Here is a 20,213-nt window from a genome sequence, read left to right on the forward strand (position 1 = left end):
ACAACACAACACAACATGGCCGATACACCACAAACTACACAACACAACATGGCTGACACACAACCCGGCCTACAAGTGTTGATCACCGGGCCAAACATCCTACATTGAGGCTGCATCGTTAACGCTACAATCTAGACCTAAGACAACATGAACAATAACGTCTATTGTGTGTGTGTGTGTGTGTGTGTGTGAGAGAGTAGTATGTGTGTGTTTCGGCCCTCAGGTAAACACTTCATGATTCGCCGAATAACGTCCAAGTTGTTATCCAACCTGCGAACTAGACACTTTAACAACTTAACCTCATTAAACAAAATGCAGATTAACGCATAATGTATACTAATTAATGTAAAGTTAGTTAAACGTGGTATTCTGACCAATTATAGCACAAAAATGGGTGAATTATGACAGAAAAGGACAGTGTCCGTCAACAAACATACAATATAACAATATAAAGCCTTATCAAAGATTTATCTTTAATATATCAAATTATTCTAATTAGTCTCACCGTATCGCGTGGCCGCTCCCAGCTGATACGTTAGCGCCATCAGGCACAGCGTGCGCCAAAGCCGCGCGGAACTCATGTTTTCCCGGGAAAGCCGCAGATTGGAGCCGCTAACCGCAGCTTACACTCCCGCCATCGCCAGAGAACGAGTGCGGTGGTGAGGAGTGGCTGCGCGCGCAGCTGTGACGGCAGGGGTCTCTCTCCACACGCTCCGTGATCAAAGCACACCGACGGGTGTGGAAGTGCATGTGTGTTCGTATGAGTGACGGCGCCGTGGGGAGCGACGAGCGCCCCTAATGTGAACGTGCGTCATGACGACACACCCCTCCATGCACTAATTAAACCATGTTAAACACAGAGCATCCATCACCAGAACCATGTTAGCAACATGTTAACAGAGATACTGGCGGGTTTTAATTGAAAAAAATGCAAATGTAGGTCAGTAGACTAGCATATTTTAGACATTTGACATTTTGGCATTTGTCAAAACAATAGGAATTATAAACATAGGTAATTGTACTTTAATTAGCTCCATGAAGACATCTCAGACCAAGGAGTTCAGTGAACCGTTTTATTCAAAAGCTGGTCCCCTCCCTCAGGAAGGAGGTCCCCACGTGGGGTCCAGGACTGTGCGGACCCCCTGGACCAGGGTCTGGGGGCGACCACTTGAAGGTCCTGTTCCTCAAAGGCGCCCCCTGCTGAGCGCTTTGGTGAACCACAGGGACCAGGTCGGGTCTACAGCCCTCGGGGTCCGGTCTACAGGTCTAGTCCACGGTCAGCAGGGCCCTCACGGTGGGGAAGAGCTGGAAGAACGCCTGGGGAGAACAAAATGGATGAGCTCCACCGACGGATGAACTGAACCACCGGGGAGGCTAGCGGCTAACGGCTAAACAACACATTTCGGTGTTTACCTTGAAGAGGGTGGTGTAGTGCAGTGTGGGTGGTGCAGAGCAGTGGTTCCCAACCTGGGGGGGAGCCCCAGAGAGCTAAGAGGGGCCGTGAAGCCTCTGACGGCTAGAGGCAAATTGACGTCCGAGCAGTGCCGCAATTTCAGAATGTAGCGAATGCAGTAGCAGTGTGCCCGTGCCTGACATAACAGCTCATCGAGCTTGAAAGAACTGAAGAAGGAGGACAGCACAGCGACGTCAGCTTCTCGTCCAAACTTTATTTCTACCCCCTCCACCATCGCAAAGAATACGGCCGCAAACAGTGCTGTTCTGTAAGGGATAATGTACAGCACGCCTGGTGATTATTGGGAAAATAAGCCCCGACAAGTGCTGTCTTTTTACAATTACCATTCGTAGTGTTCATCAGCAGAGAAATAGTCTGCCAAAGACGTTGGCGTCGCTTAGCAACCGGACACACTGGGGTTGCTAAGTTACCGGACTACTTGCGGATTGATAAGAAAGGCGGGAATCAGGCAAAAAATCCACTTTCCTTGTCAGCGGTCCAGTTCGGTGTACATAAAAGTACAGACGGACCAACTGAGAACTACTGCAGCTGCTGATGCCATCTCTCCAAGTTAAAAAGTAGCCGCACCCACCCCAAACCTATCGGAATAAGTGTATACATGTCGATTACAGGGGACTACACCACCTCTTCTGTTCCGCATGGAATTCTATTCCGATCAGGTGATTGTATTCCAAATGAGGCATATATATGATCATTTTATATTCCGATTGAGCTGTTCTTCCACTTCTAATCGGATCAGAAGTGTCCATGTAAACGCGTCTAGTCTGATCCACATTGTACACTTTCTCTGGTCCTGTTGTGGCTTGGGAGAAGGGATGAATTATACCCCATTCTGCAGCCTCTCGGGATATCGACTGTCCGTGTTACATGTACCCAAAGCACATCGTTTGACCATGTATATTTTTTTGACACAAACATAAATCCATTTAATTGTTACATTATGCCACCTCCCTGATATTTTTAATAACAGGGAGGAGGCATAATATAACAATTATGTCCGAGTCCGAGCCGATGTCCGAGTATAGTTGAGGCTGGAATGTCATTGGCTCATCTGCGTTATAGGGGCGGAGCTTAGCGACAGGTCAGCGCGCAACAGACTGGAGGTGCACGACTTTGGACCGGCTGTCACGCTTATTACACCTGACACACCAGCCCTGGCTGTGGGTACGCAAGCCCAAGGTTCACATTAATGAATGTAGGCCTACTAATGCCATGCACCGTAAGCTACAAAAATAATACATTTATTAACTAAAGGCACAAAACACTAGGGATGTGTCGGTCGCGACTGATTCGTTACAACGAACGAATCCCGAACGTGAACGACAAGAACTGGTTCCCCAAAACAAGAAGAACTGGTTCTTTGATTCTTTTTTTTTCACATAAACCAAACATATGGTCACGAAAATAAAATATACAAACGAACAGAGCTCCGTCTCCCCGCGACTTATATTGATTGAGTCTACAACGTGCTCAAAGATTCAGCCAATGAGAGGTAGCAATGGTGTTGGAATGGCACCTGGGTAAACCAATGACAAGGCGGTACCGTCGAATATGCGCGCTTTCTCTGTCTGCCTAACCCTCCATCTGTTTATTGGATAAACGCATTTCCCAATCCCATGAGTCTTTGCTCCATTCTACATCAATTTAAGAACAAACAAAGAAATTAAACTGCAGTTCGTATTTTTTATTTATGACCATGCAAGTTCTGTAATGCCTGAACAATGAAGAATTAAATGTAAAGTAAAATAAAATTATAAATGTAAAACCATGAATGAAATATAGAGAGTAAGCAAGTGGTATAAATATTGGTGGGACGTTCGATATACTCTATAGCAGGCATCTCCAAACGGCGGACTGCGGTCTTGACGGTCCTATCCGGACCCATGACCAATTAAAAAATAATAATAATTATAAAAAATAGTTTTATTTTGTTTTATTTTTTTTAAGATGTAATCTGACGTAACGAACGAATCAAAACGACCAAATCAAATAAATGAATCGTTATAGTGAACTGAACTGAAAGAACTAGTTCCCGGAAAAGAATCATTTTGCCCATCCCTACAAAACACAGAAATGTATGGTTATGGGGGGAGGGGGCGGGGAGGAAATCAGAAGTGAATTAGGGGGGCCCTGGAGAAAAGGTTGGGAACCACTGGTGTAGAGGGTGGTGCTCTGTGTGTAGTGTAGTGTGGATGGTGTAGAGGGTGGTGCTCTGTGTGTAGTGTAGTGTGGATGGTGTAGAGGGTGGTGCTCTGTGTGTAGTGTAGTGTGGATGGTGTAGAGGGTGGTGCTCTGTGTGTAGTGTAGTGTGGGTGGTGTAGAGGGTGGTGCTCTGTGTGTAGTGTAGTGTGGGTGGTGTAGAGGGTGGTGCTCTGTGTGTAGTGTAGTGTGGGTGGTGTAGAGGGTGGTGCTCTGTGTGTAGTGTAGTGTGGGTGGTGTAGAGGGTGGTGCTCTGTGTGTAGTGTAGTGTGGGTGGTGTAGAGGGTGGTGCTCTGTGTGTAGTGTAGTGTGGGTGGTGCTCTGTGTGTAGTGTAGTGTGGGTGGTGTAGAGGGTGGTGCTCTGTGTGTAGTGTAGTGTGGGTGGTGTAGAGGGTGGTGCTCTGTGTGTAGTGTAGTGTGGGTGGTGTAGAGGTTGGTGCTCTGTGTGTAGTGTAGTGTGGGTGGTGTAGATGGTGGTGCTCTGTGTGTAGTGCGGTGTGGATGGTGTATTGTAGGGTGGTGTAATGTAATGAGGGTGGTGTATTGTAGGGTGGTGTAGTGCAGTGTGGGTGGTGTATTGTAGGGTAGTGTAGTGTGGGTGGTGTATTGTAGGGTGGTGTACCTTGAAGAGGGTGGTGCTCTGCAGCACCCCAGAGGTGCAGGTCATCTCCCTGATGGAGTGCATGGAGAGCTGGGGCGCCCCCACGTCCAGGACGGGGACCCCCAGCCGGGCCGACAGGATGGGCCCGATGGTGGTCCCGCACGGGCTGTCGTTACGCACCATCACGTCCTGGGGAGTTAGCGTTAGCTTAGCTTTAGCTCCAGGGTTAGCATTACCAGCACGAAGGGGCTGTCGTTATGCACCATCACGTCCTGGGGATTTAGCGTTAGCTTAGTTTTAGCTCCAGGGTTAGCATTACAAGTACTAAGGGGCTGACGTTACGCACCATCACGTCCTGGGGAGTTAGCGTTAGCTTAGCTTTAGCTCCAGGGTTAGCATTACCAGCACTAAGGGGCTGTCGTTACGCACCATCACGTCCTGGGGATTTAGCGTTAGCTTAGCTTTAGCTTCAGGGTTAGCATTACCAGGACTAACGGGCTATCGTTAGTCCCGGGGGGGGGATCACAGAGCTTGGGTTGGGGATCACAGAGTACCTAACGATACGATACATGGCCCGCGATACCGATAATATCGCCAGACAGCGATAATCGATATACATCGTTGGAAAACCTAGAACGATACATCACGATGTCTAATGCTGAATACTAAATGACCGTGAGAAGGTAAAGTGCTGGACTTGATTTGGGCCAGGGTAAGAGGAATCTCTCCTATACTGATGTTGTTCACTTGCACTCTCATTTAGGTTTGTCACTGTTTAGCCACACTAGGTTTAGGTGGTGCTGATCATTTGTATGTTTCGTTATGCTAGAGTAGCCAGTTAGGGTTTGTTTTAGGACTATTCGTATTTAGTTATTAGATAGGTAGCTCCATTCTATTTTAAGGAGTTCTCTTTTGGTTATATTTGTTTCTTTGCTTTGACAGCACCTGGCGGCCCTTTTCTGATGGTTGTTCCCGTCTATTCCTTTGTCGGATTATAATAAAGCACAATAATTACAATCCCAAACCACCGGGTTGTGTGTGTTACTTGCCTTTCCCCCCCTTAACGAGGTGGGGTCGTAACATATGTCCCAAACATCCCAAACGTCGGTTCAAGATCCCCTCACTCGTGTGTAGAGCGCCTCCTCGTGGAGCAGGGTTTAGAGCGCCTTACTTTATCAATTAAAGTATCGACACTGGGCCGATATCTCCAGTGAACTCTCTTGGAATGAGGCATGCGCCACTACGCATTACCTGGGGAGTTAGCGTTAGCTGTGGGGTTAGCATTAGCCTTAGCGTACGCGTTACCTGGAGGGGGACCTCCACCCTGCTGGCGATCTCTCGGAGCATGGCTGCAGTGACGGCGGTGGTGGCGTAGCGCTGGTTACTGTTGAACTTGATCACCGGGCCCTGCAGAGGACACAGAACACACACACACACACACACACACACACACACACACACACACACACACACACACACACACACACACACACACACACACACACACACACACACACACACACACACAGAGTGACCGTTACCAAAGTAAAGGCGCACAGATCTACACGACCGTCTCAATGTCATCGTTATCATCTTCAAATCAGGAACAAAACATAATTCCAAAGATATAGATTTAAACGACAATCAATAAATAACCTTCTACCAAAACCAACCCTTTTCTAAACTTTCTCAACTTCACCATCAGTAATTCAACACTAGAGAGATGAGTCACAGTCCCTCTGAACACAGTCGAAGGTGTTATACAGGAGTGTTATATAGGAGGGTGTGGCGCCACCTTGTGGAAAGATGGTCGGTGGTTCTCGTCGTGCTTCTCCCTGTAGAAGAAAATAAAAACTGGTCAGAAAACATCCCTTTGTTTAGCTCTGCGGCTGGTAGTTTGTAGCCTGGGTATACCCAGGCTGCCTTGCCCGTGATTTATTTTGCTGCTAGGCAGCCTGGATTCCATGGATCCGATTTTCGCCTGAGATAGGGAACCAATCACAGAACGGGGAGGGACGGCCAGACGATGACAACGTTGATGCGACACACCCATCGTCTTCGTCCTCATCAAATTTCTGTCGCTCTACATACGTCATCTGGTATAATCGATACGATTGGCTATGAGCTACGTACAGATTCATATGATATACATTCGTAGCGTCCAATAAACAGCTCCGGGCAATCCTAAACCGCGCCTCCAATAGAAGACAATGAATGTGTGGTTCCCAGACCTCTCCTCGATGTAGATTGAGAAGAGGTCTGGCCTTAGCCAGGCTGGGTAGTTTGGGTCGTTACTGAATGGTAGTTTGTACTAACTGGTAGGTTGTGTGTTACTGGTCTTACTGGTAGTTGGGGTGCGTTACTGGTGTTACTGCTCTCACTCACTGGTAGTTAGGGGGTGTTACTGGTGTTACTGGTAGTTACTGGTGGTACTGGTCTTACAGGTAGTTGGGTTGCGTTACTGGTCTTACTGGTAGTTACTGGTCGTTAGGGTGCGTTACTGGTAGTTGGGGTGTTACTGGTAGTTGGGGTGTTACTGGTGTTACTGGTAGTTGGGGTGTTACTGGTAGTTTCTGGTAGTTGGGGTGTTACTGATAGTTACTGGTAGTTACTGGTGTTACTGGTAGTTGGGGTGCATTACTGGTCTTACTGGTGTTACTGGTAGTTACTGGTCGTTAGGGTGTGTTACTGGTAGTTACTGGTAGTTGGGTTGTTACTGGTGTTACTGGTAGTTGGGGTGTTACTGGTAGTTACTGGTGTTACTGGTAGTTACTGGTGTAACTGGTAGTTGGGGTGTGACTGGTGTTACTGGTAGTTGGGGTGTTACTGGTAGTTACTGGCGTTACTAGTCTTACTGGTAGTTACTGGTAGTTACTGGTCTTACTGGTCGTTAGGGTGTGTTACTGGTAGTTACTGGTGGTACTGGTCGTTAGGGTGTGTTACTGGTAGTTACTGGTCGTTACTGGTAGTTACTGGTCTTACTGGTAGTTACTGGTGTTACAGGTAGTTACTGGTGTTACAGATAGTTACTGGTGTTACAGATAGTTACTGGTGTTACAGATAGTTACTGGTGTTACAGATAGTTACTGGTGTTACTGGTAGTTACTGGTAGTAATTGGTAGTTACTAGGGGTGTGACGAGATCTCGTGCCACGAGATCTCGCGAGATTAAACTCGACGATATTACCCGTTGCGTTAAAAATCTGTCTCGCGAGATTTCTGAGCTATCCAAACTTCTATTTGTGGCCTGTAGGGGCAGTAATGCGGCTTTGATACGTCTAGCCTGCCAGAACCTTACGAAGGAGAAGGAAAAGAAGAAGAGGAGGAGAAGGAGGGGAAGCAGGGGAAGCAGCCATAGGCAGCCAGAATGACGTCGGAAAATACCCGTATTACCGTCGAAGATGCCCCCGCCACTTTTAAATGATTTGTTTGGCAGCATTTTGGGTACCCGGCGGAAATTATGAATGGCAGTAGAGTGACTGATAAGACACGGACAATACCTAGTTGTCAGTGACATACTTGGTCAGAATCTGTTTGCACTATTTGCACTCTGTATTGATGGAGTAGAACTTTGATTTGGTTTTGCACATATTGTTTGCACTTGAAAAAAAAGAATTATTTAATTTAATTTATTTTACTTCAACTTTTATACATTTTAGTTTTAGTTTCAATTTCATGAATGTTAAGAGTTATAATAAAACATTTCAAAATGCATGTGCAACTCGGTTAAATAAAAGTCTGTTGGTCCAGTCATATATTTTGTCATTGTAGTTTTCTTAAAATCTCGTCTCGTCTCGATCTCGTGAACCGAATATCGTGTCTCGTCTCGTGAGCCGAGTGTATCGTCACACCCCTAGTAGTTACTGGTAGTTACTGGTAGTTACTGGTGTTACTGGTATTACTGGTGTTACTGGTAGTTACTGATAGTTACTGGTAGTTACTGGTCTTACTGGTAGTTGGGGTGCACGGCGTGGGCCATGTCGGCGCTCAGCATGAAGGAGAGGGGCGCGGCCCGATGGAAGGCGGAGGAGGAGAGGCGGGTCAGCACCATCTCCGTCAGGTTGGACTGGGCACCCTGGGCGCTCTCCGACCCCACCTGGTGGCCGAGCACCAGAACACACGTTGGAACGACCAGTACCACAACACCACCCAAGTATAATAAAGAGCCTGGTGTGTCTTCCACAACAACACAAACACCACCACCAAATGAATCAGTGGAGATAAATACATAGTATATATAGTAGTGCTGTCAAGCGATTAAAATATTTAATCGCGATTAATCGCATTAATACCATAGTTAACTCACGATTAATCGCAGGTAATAAGTAATCGCAAAAAAAATTCTCTACTAAATATCCCTTGATTTCCTTGTCCCATTAATTTCTCATTTTAATGCTCTTATCAACATGGAGAAGGGCATCGGCTTGCCTTGTGCAAATGTTTTTTTATTGATTACAACATTGGCATATACTGATCAAAATAGGACGATACAAAAAAAAAGCCTATAGTGCAATTAAACGATGAACATACAAACATACTGCCTTGAACATAGCAGTCAGGCTACTGCTTCTTTGTTTTGAGCCAAAGAAAAAAAAGAAAATACGTTGCGTTAATCGACGTTAAAAAGATTAACGTCGTTAAAATTGGTTTGCGTTAACGCCGTTAATAACGCGTTTAACTGACAGCACTAATATTAGGGCCCGATGAATTCCGCGATAACGAAAACGCGGACGGAATCACGGAATCTGACAATAAAAACGGAATCTACTGATAATTTTTTTTTTTTTTATTAAGCAGGAAAGTATTAAAAGTAACAAAGTTACAATTTAAAATGGGCCTGTCTTAGTAAAATAACTGATTTCCAGCAGGTTCCTGTTCTTCAGCACATATAACATGTAACGGGGACAAGGCACATCGCACGTCACATTTACAATATGCAGCGGAACGCAGCGTAATTCGCCATTATTTTGGTGAAATTCAGTTTAGAGGGAAAAGGGAAACGGCACAGGTGACATTAACGTCACTGAATGTTTAGCAGTCACTCCCACAACAATGTTAAAAAAAAATCCCCGGTCCACCACGCAAACAATAGGTCCCGCTCCTAACAAGAAGCCGAAGAAGTTGAAGCGCCCGTAATTCGGTTCTAACCCCAAATTCTGAGCCGAACAATATCCAAAACACTTCTATCACTCAGCTGATCAGCTGTTTTGTAGAATATGTCAACATACTATCGATTGGAAACGCAAAGATACATGCGATGACCACTTGAAGTCCAAAATCCATATAAAAAAACAATGAACGCCGTAGCCAGGGCACGCCCCTTCAAACAACAATTTGAGTTTATAAAGAAAGAGTTTATAAGCACTTTAATATTTATGTCATGTTGTTTTTATTTGAAGCACTAATAACAGTGCAATGTTGTGATGTTTTAATAAATGTAGTCTTCTATCTGATTAAATTGTATTCGTTCGCACTTATTTGACACTCGTTCTGATGATTTTAATAGCTTTAAGGGTAAAAACGGAATTCATGAAAATTAAAACGGAAAAAACAGAATTTGGGAAAAAATAAAACGGAATTCGGAAAAAAATAAAACGGATTTCATAGGGCCCTATAATATTTGGTAAATATATAGTTATGTTATGGGTAGAGATGACATCTCCATGCCGACTGCCTATGATTGCTGACACAGAGCAGTATTTGGCTATTTGCTTAGAGTTCTTATGGAGTCCAGCAATTTACAATTCTCTAACACCGAGTCTATGAACATGTCCAAGGCCAACAACTAGATTTGTGCCATAACCACCAACTGTTAAATCATGTATTAATGGCTGGTATTTAAAACAATAAATCCGAAAATCACAGGTCCATATACAGTACATGTCAAAGCAACAACCCACTTCCTGAATCACAATGGTTTTTAAAAGGTCATCAACAACAAGAATGTCAGGAGTATTTGGAGAGTCTCTAAGAACACTTTCTAGGGAGTTATCATTTAAATGCATGAACCAGTTAGGTTGTATTTTTTTGTATGTATTGTGCTTATTCCATATACTTTGCGTAATTCATTCGCTTTAATGGACGGACACACACAAGGACAGACAGAGATATTTATCATGCTTTTTCTCTCACACACAGACACAGACACAGAGAGAGAGAGAGAGAGTGTGTGTGTACCTCTTCGTTGTCGTACAGGCTGATCATGCGGATGTTTGGGTCAGAGGTCAGCGTGTCTCCGACACAGGATTCAATCAGACCCTAAAGGAAGGGGTCAAAGGTTGAGCAGAGGGGTCAAAGGTCAAACAGGGGTCAAAGATCAAGCAGGAGGGGCTCAAAGTTAGAGCAGGGGGGGGTTTGAATTTGGTAGGGGTCAAAGGTGGAGCAGGGGGGGTCAGAGGTGAAGCAGGGGGGGTTAAAGGTCACCTCCAGGGCGCAGAAGCAGCTGTGCAGGTTATCCAGACGCGGGGCGTAGATGAACTCCTCGTAGACGCCCCCCAGAACCTGGGGAGAGGTCAGAGGTCAGGAGGCTACACGCTATAAGCTACATGCTAGGGTCTACAGATGCTAATTAGCGTGAAGCTACAATCTGGTGGCATCTGTTTAAAATGGTGACGTCGAGATAGGCCCTTTTAAATAAAATTAAAAAGAACACAGACAATTAGTAGCTCTCGCTCCCCCCTCCCTCTCTCCTCCCCCCTCCCTCTCTCTCCCCTCCCTCCCTCCAGTGGGTGGTTGGGTCTCACCCCAGGCTGTGTGTCTGTCAGACAGAGCTCAAAGTCCATCAGGGCGTCTGGCTCCACCCCCAGCTGCTCACACAGCAGCTGGACCAGAGCAGGGTGGTGCTTCTCCGCCTACAGGGGGGGGGAGAGACAGAGAGACAGAGAGAGAGAGAGAGACAGAGAGACAGAGAGACAGAGAGAGAGACAGAGAGACAGAGACAGAGACAGGCATTGGGGTGAGAAGAGGAGCTCATCATTCACTGGCCCAGCGTGCAGAAGTGGGGGTTGGGGTTAGAGATGCAGTGAATGGGGTTAGTGTTTGGAATGAGGCGTGTAAGATTCAAAGTACGTGTGTATGTTTCTTGGGTCTTTAAGTACATCTGCATGATTCTAAGTACTACGTGTGTGTGTGTGTTACCGTGGTCTTGGCGTCCACGGCGTTCCCAGATGAGGCTCCGTCCTTCTCCAGCTCTGCCTGGATCGCCGTGGCCAGGATTGGCACTCTGAGGCAACACACACACACACACACACACACACACACACACACACACACACACACACACACACACACACACACACACACACACACACACACACACACACACACACACACACACACACACACACACACACACACACACACACACACACACACACCTGAGCGTGGGGTGGTTTACCCTCATCAAGACCTGGGGCTAAAGCTACAGAGATAGTACCATGGTCTGTCTGCCTGCCTGCCTGCCTGCCTGCCTGCCTGCCTGCCTGCCTGCCTGCCTGCCTGCCTGCCTGCCTGCCTGCCTGTCTGTCTGCCTGCCTGCCTGTCTGCCTGCCTGCCTGTCTGCCTGTCTGCCTGTCTGCCTGTCTGCCTGTCTGCCTGTCTGCCTGTCTGCCTGTCTGCCTGCCACTCACAGGTGTGTCTCCTTGTTGGGGCCGAAGCTGTCGTTGATGTCTCTCTGCAGGTGGATGGCCAGGTGCGGAACACGGAGGATGGGACGACCGACGTGGACCAGACGATGGACCAGACGCTCTCCCACCTACCAGGAGAGACCGGACCAGGACCAGTGAGGAGAGACCGGAGGAGAGAGACCGGACCAGGACCAGAGGAGAGAGACCGGACCAGGACCAGAGGAGAGAGACCGGACCAGGACCAGAGGAGAGACCGGACCGGGACCAGAGGAGAGACCGGACCGGGACCAGAGGAGAGACCGGACCGGGACCAGAGGAGAGACCGGACCGGGACCAGAGGAGAGACCGGACCGGGACCAGAGGAGAGACCGGACCAGGACCAGAGGAGAGACAGGACCAGGACCAGAGGAGAGACCGGACCAGGACCAGAGGAGAGACAGGACCAGGACCAGAGGAGAGGAGGAGGCAGTTAGTTTAGGGGTCCTGTGGGACCCAAAGCTGAAGGGGTTTGAACCCCGAACCTGTGACCCCTTACCCTGCCCTGACCCTGAGGTTGTGACCCCTAACCCTGCCCTGACCCTGAACTCGTGCCCCCCGACCCTGAGGTCGTGACCCCTAACCCTACCCTGAGTTCGTGACCCCTGACACTACCTTGACCCTGAGGTTGTGACCCCTAACCCTACCCTGCCCCTGAGGTCGTGACCCCTAACCCTACCCTGACCCTGAGGTCATGACCCCTAACCCTACCCTGAGGTCATGACCCCTGACCCTACCCTGAGGTCGTGACCCCTGACCCTACCCTGAGGTCGTGACCCCTGACCCTACCCTGACCCTGAGGTCGTGACCCCATATCCTACCTTGACCATGACGCGGCCGGCCACGGTGAGGTCGCGGTCGAACCAGGTATTCCAGATCCCTCCGCCGTAGCACTCGACCCCCACCTGAAGACACCCCTGGGAAGTCTTCTTAGAGCGAGGCTTCACCTGGGGCGACAGACAGACAGAGAGAGAGGCTTCACCTGGGGCGACAGACTGCCATAACTGTAGCTCTTACTCAGGCCACTAGATGCCATTGATTAATTAACTTAAAATGGTCTTTGCTTTACTAACTATCCATCTTTCAATAACCAAGAGAATCATAAATACCAACAAAAATAATTGTAATAAACGTTAACTCTACATCTTGATGAAAATAGGAGAAACAGAAGTCAATCAGTGGCTATAATAACCAACCTCTGGTGCATCAGACAGGCATAGGTCATCATTGAACCAGCCAATTACACACCGACCAATGACAGGTCACCAGTCAGTACCGGGGTGGGGCTGTCTATGAGGGGGGCGGGGCCTGAGGCGGGGACGGGGCTTACCCTGAGACAGGGGCTGTCGGTGTGCGCTCCGATCATGGAGAAGCCGTTGCCGGGGAGGAAGAGCCCACCGACGGCGAAGGCGATGAGGCTGGAGTAGTTCCTGGTCATGAAGTACTGCGGGAGAGACAGGAAGTTACAGTTAGTACGGTTACCGGCGACACGGTAAGTCGGTAACCATGAAGACCGTTCACATCCCCCGCCTGGTGGTGGCACCCAGAGATGCTAACAATAAGGTCAGCTAATGCTAACCCTAGCTGTGGATGGACTCCTATACTGATGATAAAGGTCAGCTAATGCTAACCCTAGCTGTGGATACAGACTTCTATACTGACGCTAATGCTAACATAGCAATGCATGGGGATAGGTTAGCTGATGCTAACCCTAGCTGTGGATACAGACTCCTATGCTGATGATAAAGGTCAGCTAATGCTAACCCTAGCGGTGGATAGACTCCTATACTGATGATAAAGGTCAGCAAATGCTAACCCTAGCGGTGGATACAGACTCCTATACTGATGATAAAGGTCAGCTAATGCTAACCCTAGCTGTGGATAAAGACTTCTATACTGACACTAATGCTAACACTAGCAATGCATGGGGATAGGTTAGCTGATGCTAACCCTAGCGGTGGTACAGACTCCTATACTGATGCTAATGCTAACCCTTGCCCTGCAGATCATATGTTAGCTGATGCTAATGCTAGCTCCAATGGGATACAGAGATACCTATGTCAATGATAAAGGACAGCTAATGCTAACCCTAGCTGTGCAGGGATACAGACTCCTTTAATGGTGCTAATGATAACACTAGCACTGCATGGGGCTAGGTCATCTGATGCTAGCCCTAGCGGTGGCTACAGACCTTGTTGGCCGGCCTGTCCTACTGCTCAGTAGGGCTGTCCCCGACTCTGAATTTTCTGAGTCGAATCAGATCTGCCTTTTCAGTCCAGAGATTCGACTATTGTAATACTTTCTATTAACACTCTGATTTGGTATTCTATAGGCCTTTTATATATGCTAGTGCGTTACGCTCATTACGTTCTCACCTGAACAGTTTTCTGTCAATCAAACTCGTCGGAATTGTAGCCAACTTATTCCTGTTGGTTTTAATTAGGCTCCTGCCCATAATGCGGTCCGATAATGAACACGGGGCATATGTATAGGCTCGTGGATAATCCACCATATGAGCCCCGTGTTCACGATCCGATTGCATTTATTGAGCCCGAAAAAATAGAGAGAGCGGTGTCGCCTTACTGACTGCGCTCCTAGAGAAAATGTAGCAATAATGTAAGGGGAGACAGCCGCTTCCCTCTGAGATTCTGTCTAGCATACAAAGTTACAATGAATCAATCGCCACAGTGACATGGACAGTGTCTAAATAAAGCTTCTCTTGTTAGACGTGGTTGAATGAAAAGCTAATTCTTGCATACAAAGTTTGCATTTCACTTTGTTACGGTTGTCCTTTAAATGTTTGAAATGTCGCCACACTCTTGACGTCTTCTGAGACATGGTTTTAGGCTATGGTAGTATTTGCTAGAGTAAAACCACCAACCGCTCTGGTTTAAATTTGTATCCATTTCAGCACACGTCGTGCCACATCAGTCCTACTAAAATATATAATTATAATTATTATCCATATAAATGTTATTCCTGTGCCTTTTAATGTTTTCTATTTTCAGTTTTATTACACACCACTCACTGACGAAAAAAAAAAAAAAAAAAAAAAACGATGAAAGGAAGATGGCGGGAAACCCCGCAGTCGACTCAGATTCTCTGAGTCGACTGCGAGGTTTCCCGACTGATGATTCGAATCATCGACTTTCAGGGTACAGCCCTACTGCTCAGACTCCTATACTGATGCTAATGCTAACACTAGCGCTGCGTGGGGCTAGGTTAGCTGATGCAAGTCCTAGTGCTGTGTGGGGCTAGGTTAGCTGATGCTAGCCCTAGGTGGTTGGTACCTTGTTGGCCGGCCTGATGTCCCACTGATCAGACTCCTACACTGATGCTAATGCTAACACTAGCGCTACGAGGGGCTAGGTTAGCTGATGCTAGTCCTAGCGCTGCGTGGGGCTAGGTTAGCTGATGCTAGCCCTAGTGGTTGGTACCTTGTTGGCCGGCCTGATGTCCCACTGCTCAGACTCCTATACTGATGCTAATGCTAACACTAGCGCTACTTGGGGCAAGGTTAGCTGATGCTAGTCCTAGCGCTGCGTGGGGCTAGGTTAGCTGATGCTAGCCCTAGTGGTTGGTACCTTGTTGGCCGGCCTGATGTCCTACTGCTCAGACTCCTATACTGATGCTAATGCTAACACTAGCGCTACGTGGGGCTAGGTTAGCTGATGCCAGTCCTAGTGGTTGGTACATTGTTGGCCGGCCTGATGTCCCACTGCTCAGACTCCTAATGCTAATGCTAACACTAGCGCTGAGTTGGGCTAGGTTAGCTGATGCTAGTCCTAGCGCTGCGTGGGGCTAGGTTAGCTGATGCTAGCCCTAGTGGTTGGTACCTTGTTGGCCGGCCTGATGTCCCACTGATCAGACTCCTAATGCTAATGCTAACACTAGCGCTGCTTGGGGCTAGGTTAGCTGAGGCTAGTCCTAGCGCTGCGTGGGGCTAGGTTAGCTGATGCTAGCCCTAGTGGTTGGTACCTTGTTGGCCGGCCTGATGTCCCACTGCTCAGACTCCTGATGCTAATGCTAACACTAGCGCTGCGTGGGGCTAGGTTAGCTGATGCAAGTCCTAGTGCTGTGTGGGGCTAGGTTAGCTGATGCTAGCCCTAGGTGGTTGGTACCTTGTTGGCCGGCCTGATGTCCCACTGATCAGACTCCTACACTGATGCTAATGCTAACACTAGCGCTACGAGGGGCTAGGTTAGCTGATGCTAGTCCTAGCGCTGCGTGGGGCTAGGTTAGCTGATGCTAGCCCTAGTGGTTGGTACCTTGTTGGCCGGCCTGATGTCCCACTGCTCAGACTCCTATACTGATGCTAATGCTAACACTAGCGCTACTTGGGGCAAGGTTAGCTGATGCTAGTCCTAGCGCTGCGTGGGGCTAGGTTAGCTGATGCTAGCCCTAGTGGTTGGTACCTTGTTGGCCGGCCTGATGTCCTACTGCTCAGACTCCTATACTGATGCTAATGCTAACACTAGCGCTACGTGGGGCTAGGTTAGCTGATGCCAGTCCTAGTGGTTGGTACATTGTTGGCCGGCCTGATGTCCCACTGCTCAGACTCCTGATGCTAATGCTAACACTAGCGCTGCGTGGGGCTAGGTTAGCTGATGCAAGTCCTAGTGCTGTGTGGGGCTAGGTTAGCTGATGCTAGCCCTAGGTGGTTGGTACCTTGTTGGCCGGCCTGATGTCCCACTGATCAGACTCCTACACTGATGCTAATGCTAACACTAGCGCTACGAGGGGCTAGGTTAGCTGATGCCAGTCCTAGCGCTGCGTGGGGCTAGGTTAGCTGATGCTAGCCCTAGTGGTTGGTACCTTGTTGGCCGGCCTGATGTCCCACTGCTCAGACTCCTATACTGATGCTAATGCTAACACTAGCGCTACTTGGGGCAAGGTTAGCTGATGCTAGTCCTAGCGCTGCGTGGGGCTAGGTTAGCTGATGCTAGCCCTAGTGGTTGGTACCTTGTTGGCCGGCCTGATGTCCTACTGCTCAGACTCCTATACTGATGCTAATGCTAACACTAGCGCTACGTGGGGCTAGGTTAGCTGATGCCAGTCCTAGTGGTTGGTACATTGTTGGCCGGCCTGATGTCCCACTGCTCAGACTCCTAATGCTAATGCTAACACTAGCGCTGAGTTGGGCTAGGTTAGCTGATGCTAGTCCTAGCGCTGCATGGGGCTAGGTTAGCTGATGCTAGCCCTAGTGGTTGGTACCTTGTTGGCCGGCCTGATGTCCCACTGATCAGACTCCTAATGCTAATGCTAACACTAGCGCTGCTTGGGGCTAGGTTAGCTGAGGCTAGTCCTAGCGCTGCGTGGGGCTAGGTTAGCTGATGCTAGCCCTAGTGGTTGGTACCTTGTTGGCCGGCCTGATGTCCCACTGCTCAGACTCCTGATGCTAATGCTAACACTAGCGCTGCGTGGGGCTAGGTAAGCTGATGCTAGTCCTAGCTCTGCATGGGGCTAGGTTAGCTGATGCTAGCCCTAGTGGTTGGTACCTTGTTGGCCGGCCTGATGTCCCACTGCTCAGACTCCTTCAGCTCCACGAAGCCAGCGGCAAGTAGACGACGCTTACATTCTTCCACCACTGGGGAGGAGGAGGAGGAGGAGGTTGAGGTGACAGAGGGAGGAGGAGGTTGAGGTGACAGAGGGAGGAGGAGGAGGTTGAGGTGACAGAGGGAGGAGGAGGAGGTTGAGGTGATAGAGGGAGGAGGAGGTTGAGGTGATAGAGGGAGGAGGAGGAGGAGGAGGAGGAGGAGGAGGAGGAGGAGGAGGAGGAGGGAGGGAGGAGGAGAACTCATTCAATTTCATTTAGTTTGAACTTTTGTGAATTATTCTTCCCATTACCCACTTCCCAAAACCTAAGCGCAATCGTGTCTCATGACTACTTTCCTTCCCCTTCAGAAAAGACTGAATCAGAGGTTTCAGATGGAAACACGTTATGAAATATTCTGTCCAGCTCAAGGTCCATATCAGAATAGTACAAGTTCTTGCCTCAGCAGATTCTAGTCAAGATAAGATATGTCCTCCTGTTGAGATAGAGACCTTCAACTGTTAGCGGACTTCTGATCATTAATAACTTTTATGAGAGTCACTTCAAGTAGATCATTAACAACCATCTCTGTGAGCAACTTTACAGCACACTATTCACAAAGTATTGCAGTTGGTTTTAAATTGATTTAGGGCAAGAAGACAAACCTTAAAAAATAATGAAAGTATAACATTAATATAGGAAAATATGGAACCCGTAAAGGGACATGGGATAAAAAAAAAAAAAGAATAACATTTCTCGTGAGCACGAGAAAGTATCTGGTGCTCACGAGAAAGTATCTGGTGCTCACGAGAAAGTATGTTTGTGCACACGAGAAAGTATCGTACGCATATCACTGGCAGTGTGTGTGTGTGTGTGTGTGTGTGTGTGTGTGTGTGTGTGTGTGTGTGTACTTTAAATATGAATAAGTGCACATGTAAATATAGATTTTATTTTAATAAAGTATTGATTGTTCAGCATGATGCAGTCTAGTGATTTGGGATTACGTCTGTGAAGTGTCCCTACCAAAGCTGAGACCAAATTTACGCCCATGGAATAAAGTACCCAGCTTGTCAAGAATGGGTGGCCGCTTCATCCCGACCTATAAGGCACACTAACCATCTCGTAGTTGGAGGCAAGAGTACGCGCTCCAATAGTGCGAGATAAAAATATAGCACATTCATTTGAATGATTTTAGCTTGTGAGTGCCCGTGCCCGCGATAAATCACACACAAGCTTAAATCATTCAAATTAATGTACTTTATTTTTATCTCAAATTATTGGATCACGTATACTCTCTTGCGCTCCGCCACCAACTACGAGATGGTTAATTACACCTTTCCTGCTGTCGGCTCCCAGACCGAGGAGCACAGGGGAGACGTTCCCTCCAGGGCCGATGCTCTCTCGGGGGCAACATCCTTCACTTTGACCGACAGTGGGTCTGCTTATAGGTCGGAATGAAGCGGCCACCGATTCACAGGCTGGGTAGGCCTACTTTATTCTCACACACAACCGGACTCGTTCATTACTTCACTAAACTGACACGCACGCTATCGCTCGCTCGTCCACCCGCTCGCTGACGACACACACACACACACACACACACACACACACACACACACACACACACACACACACACACACACACACACACACACACACACACACACACACACACACACACACACACACACACACACACACACACACACACACACACACACACACACACACACACACACACACACACACACTCCCCGTGCTCATGAGTTACTTTCTCGTACGCACCAGATACTTTCTCGTGCGCACCAGATACTTTCTCGTGCTCACGAGAAACGTTTCATTTTGATTTATTTTCCCCGCTGTCCCTTTACGGGTTCCGTAGGAAAACATTCGCATGCGTTTATTAATTTTGTAGGGACTGACTGCAGCATTTCCTATCTCAGGTTTTATTGCCCACTCTGTCAAACACTCTGAGGACAGCTTAGTTGCAGTGATCTCCACATAAATGTCATGCATGGTACTGGAGATGGAGGTAAGATGAAGACCTAACAGGGTTTAGCTCTTTTCGTCTCCCTCTCTTAGCTCTCATATTTTACCTACAGCAATTTTAAGCCATTAACCCTTTAATTAATCGAGTAATGGTGTAGCATGAAGACCGGGGGTCCAGCAGGTCTAGGACCTGGTCGAGGAGGGGGTCTTACCGTGATAGGGGGAGACCCCTGCGTTGACGAACGTCAGGAACTCCTTTGCCGCTTTCTGGACCGCTTCCTTGGAGTTCATGATGAGCGCCTGGAGGGAGGTTAGGGTCGGGTCGGGGGTTAACTAGGTCGGGTGGTACTGGGCAGATACTTGGATCCTGAGTCCTTTCCACAGAAGAAGTGTTCCAGAGGCTAACGCGTTAGCTTCTGGAGCTACACTGCAGACAGATTCCTCTACAAAGTGACGGAGAACGAGGAACTAACACGGACTCAAGTCTAGGGATCATATGGGTCCTACCTGCATGGAGTGGACTCTGAGACCGGGACGGGAGGAGAGCGTGGGTGACAGCGAGAGTCGTCAGCTGTCACTCAGAAGAAGAGTTTAAATGACTGAGCCACAGCGCCTTCCGCCGGACCGGAGGGGAATACCATAGACATGGGTTTCATGCATGTCTATGGTAATACATCATAGACGGAGCATCGAACGCTTTTGTCATACGTGTTGCTAAAGCAGGACACATGGTTTGGCGTGTTTTATTATTCATAGT

At 48.1% G+C, this 20,213-nt stretch overlaps 1 protein-coding gene and 1 long non-coding RNA gene across 4 annotated transcripts; one reads left to right on the forward strand and one right to left on the reverse strand.

Annotated features, from left to right (window-relative positions):
- Positions 1-1,059: 1,059 nt before the first annotated feature.
- On the reverse strand, positions 1,060-20,077 carry dnpep (aspartyl aminopeptidase). 3 transcript variants are annotated; one of them, XM_060055522.1, is made up of 15 exons: positions 19,964-20,077; positions 19,669-19,756; positions 17,433-17,521; positions 13,265-13,378; positions 12,756-12,881; positions 11,902-12,026; positions 11,411-11,495; positions 11,017-11,124; positions 10,697-10,774; positions 10,451-10,531; positions 8,224-8,369; positions 6,070-6,109; positions 5,580-5,681; positions 4,296-4,463; positions 1,060-1,317 (listed from the first exon to the last, which is right to left on the reverse strand). In XM_060055522.1, exons 1-15 carry the CDS (start codon positions 19,967-19,969, stop codon positions 1,267-1,269), a joined length of 1,407 nt encoding a protein of 468 aa, XP_059911505.1. In that variant the 5' UTR covers positions 19,970-20,077; the 3' UTR covers positions 1,060-1,266. The 3 variants fall into 3 exon arrangements, with proteins under 3 accessions (XP_059911505.1, XP_059911508.1, XP_059911506.1); XM_060055523.1 differs by lacking the exons at positions 1,060-1,317; positions 4,296-4,463 and adding an exon at positions 4,629-4,712; XM_060055525.1 differs by lacking the exons at positions 17,433-17,521; positions 19,669-19,756; positions 19,964-20,077 and adding an exon at positions 15,372-15,434.
- On the forward strand, positions 6,547-8,161 carry LOC132460776 (uncharacterized). The gene is made up of 3 exons (XR_009526432.1): positions 6,547-6,661; positions 7,136-7,268; positions 8,131-8,161. It is a non-coding gene; the product is annotated as an uncharacterized LOC132460776 (long non-coding RNA).
- Positions 20,078-20,213: the final 136 nt, after the last annotated feature.

The sequence above is a fragment of the Gadus macrocephalus genome, chromosome 7, assembly GCF_031168955.1.
Source record: "Gadus macrocephalus chromosome 7, ASM3116895v1".
Lineage (NCBI taxonomy): Eukaryota > Metazoa > Chordata > Actinopteri > Gadiformes > Gadidae > Gadus > Gadus macrocephalus.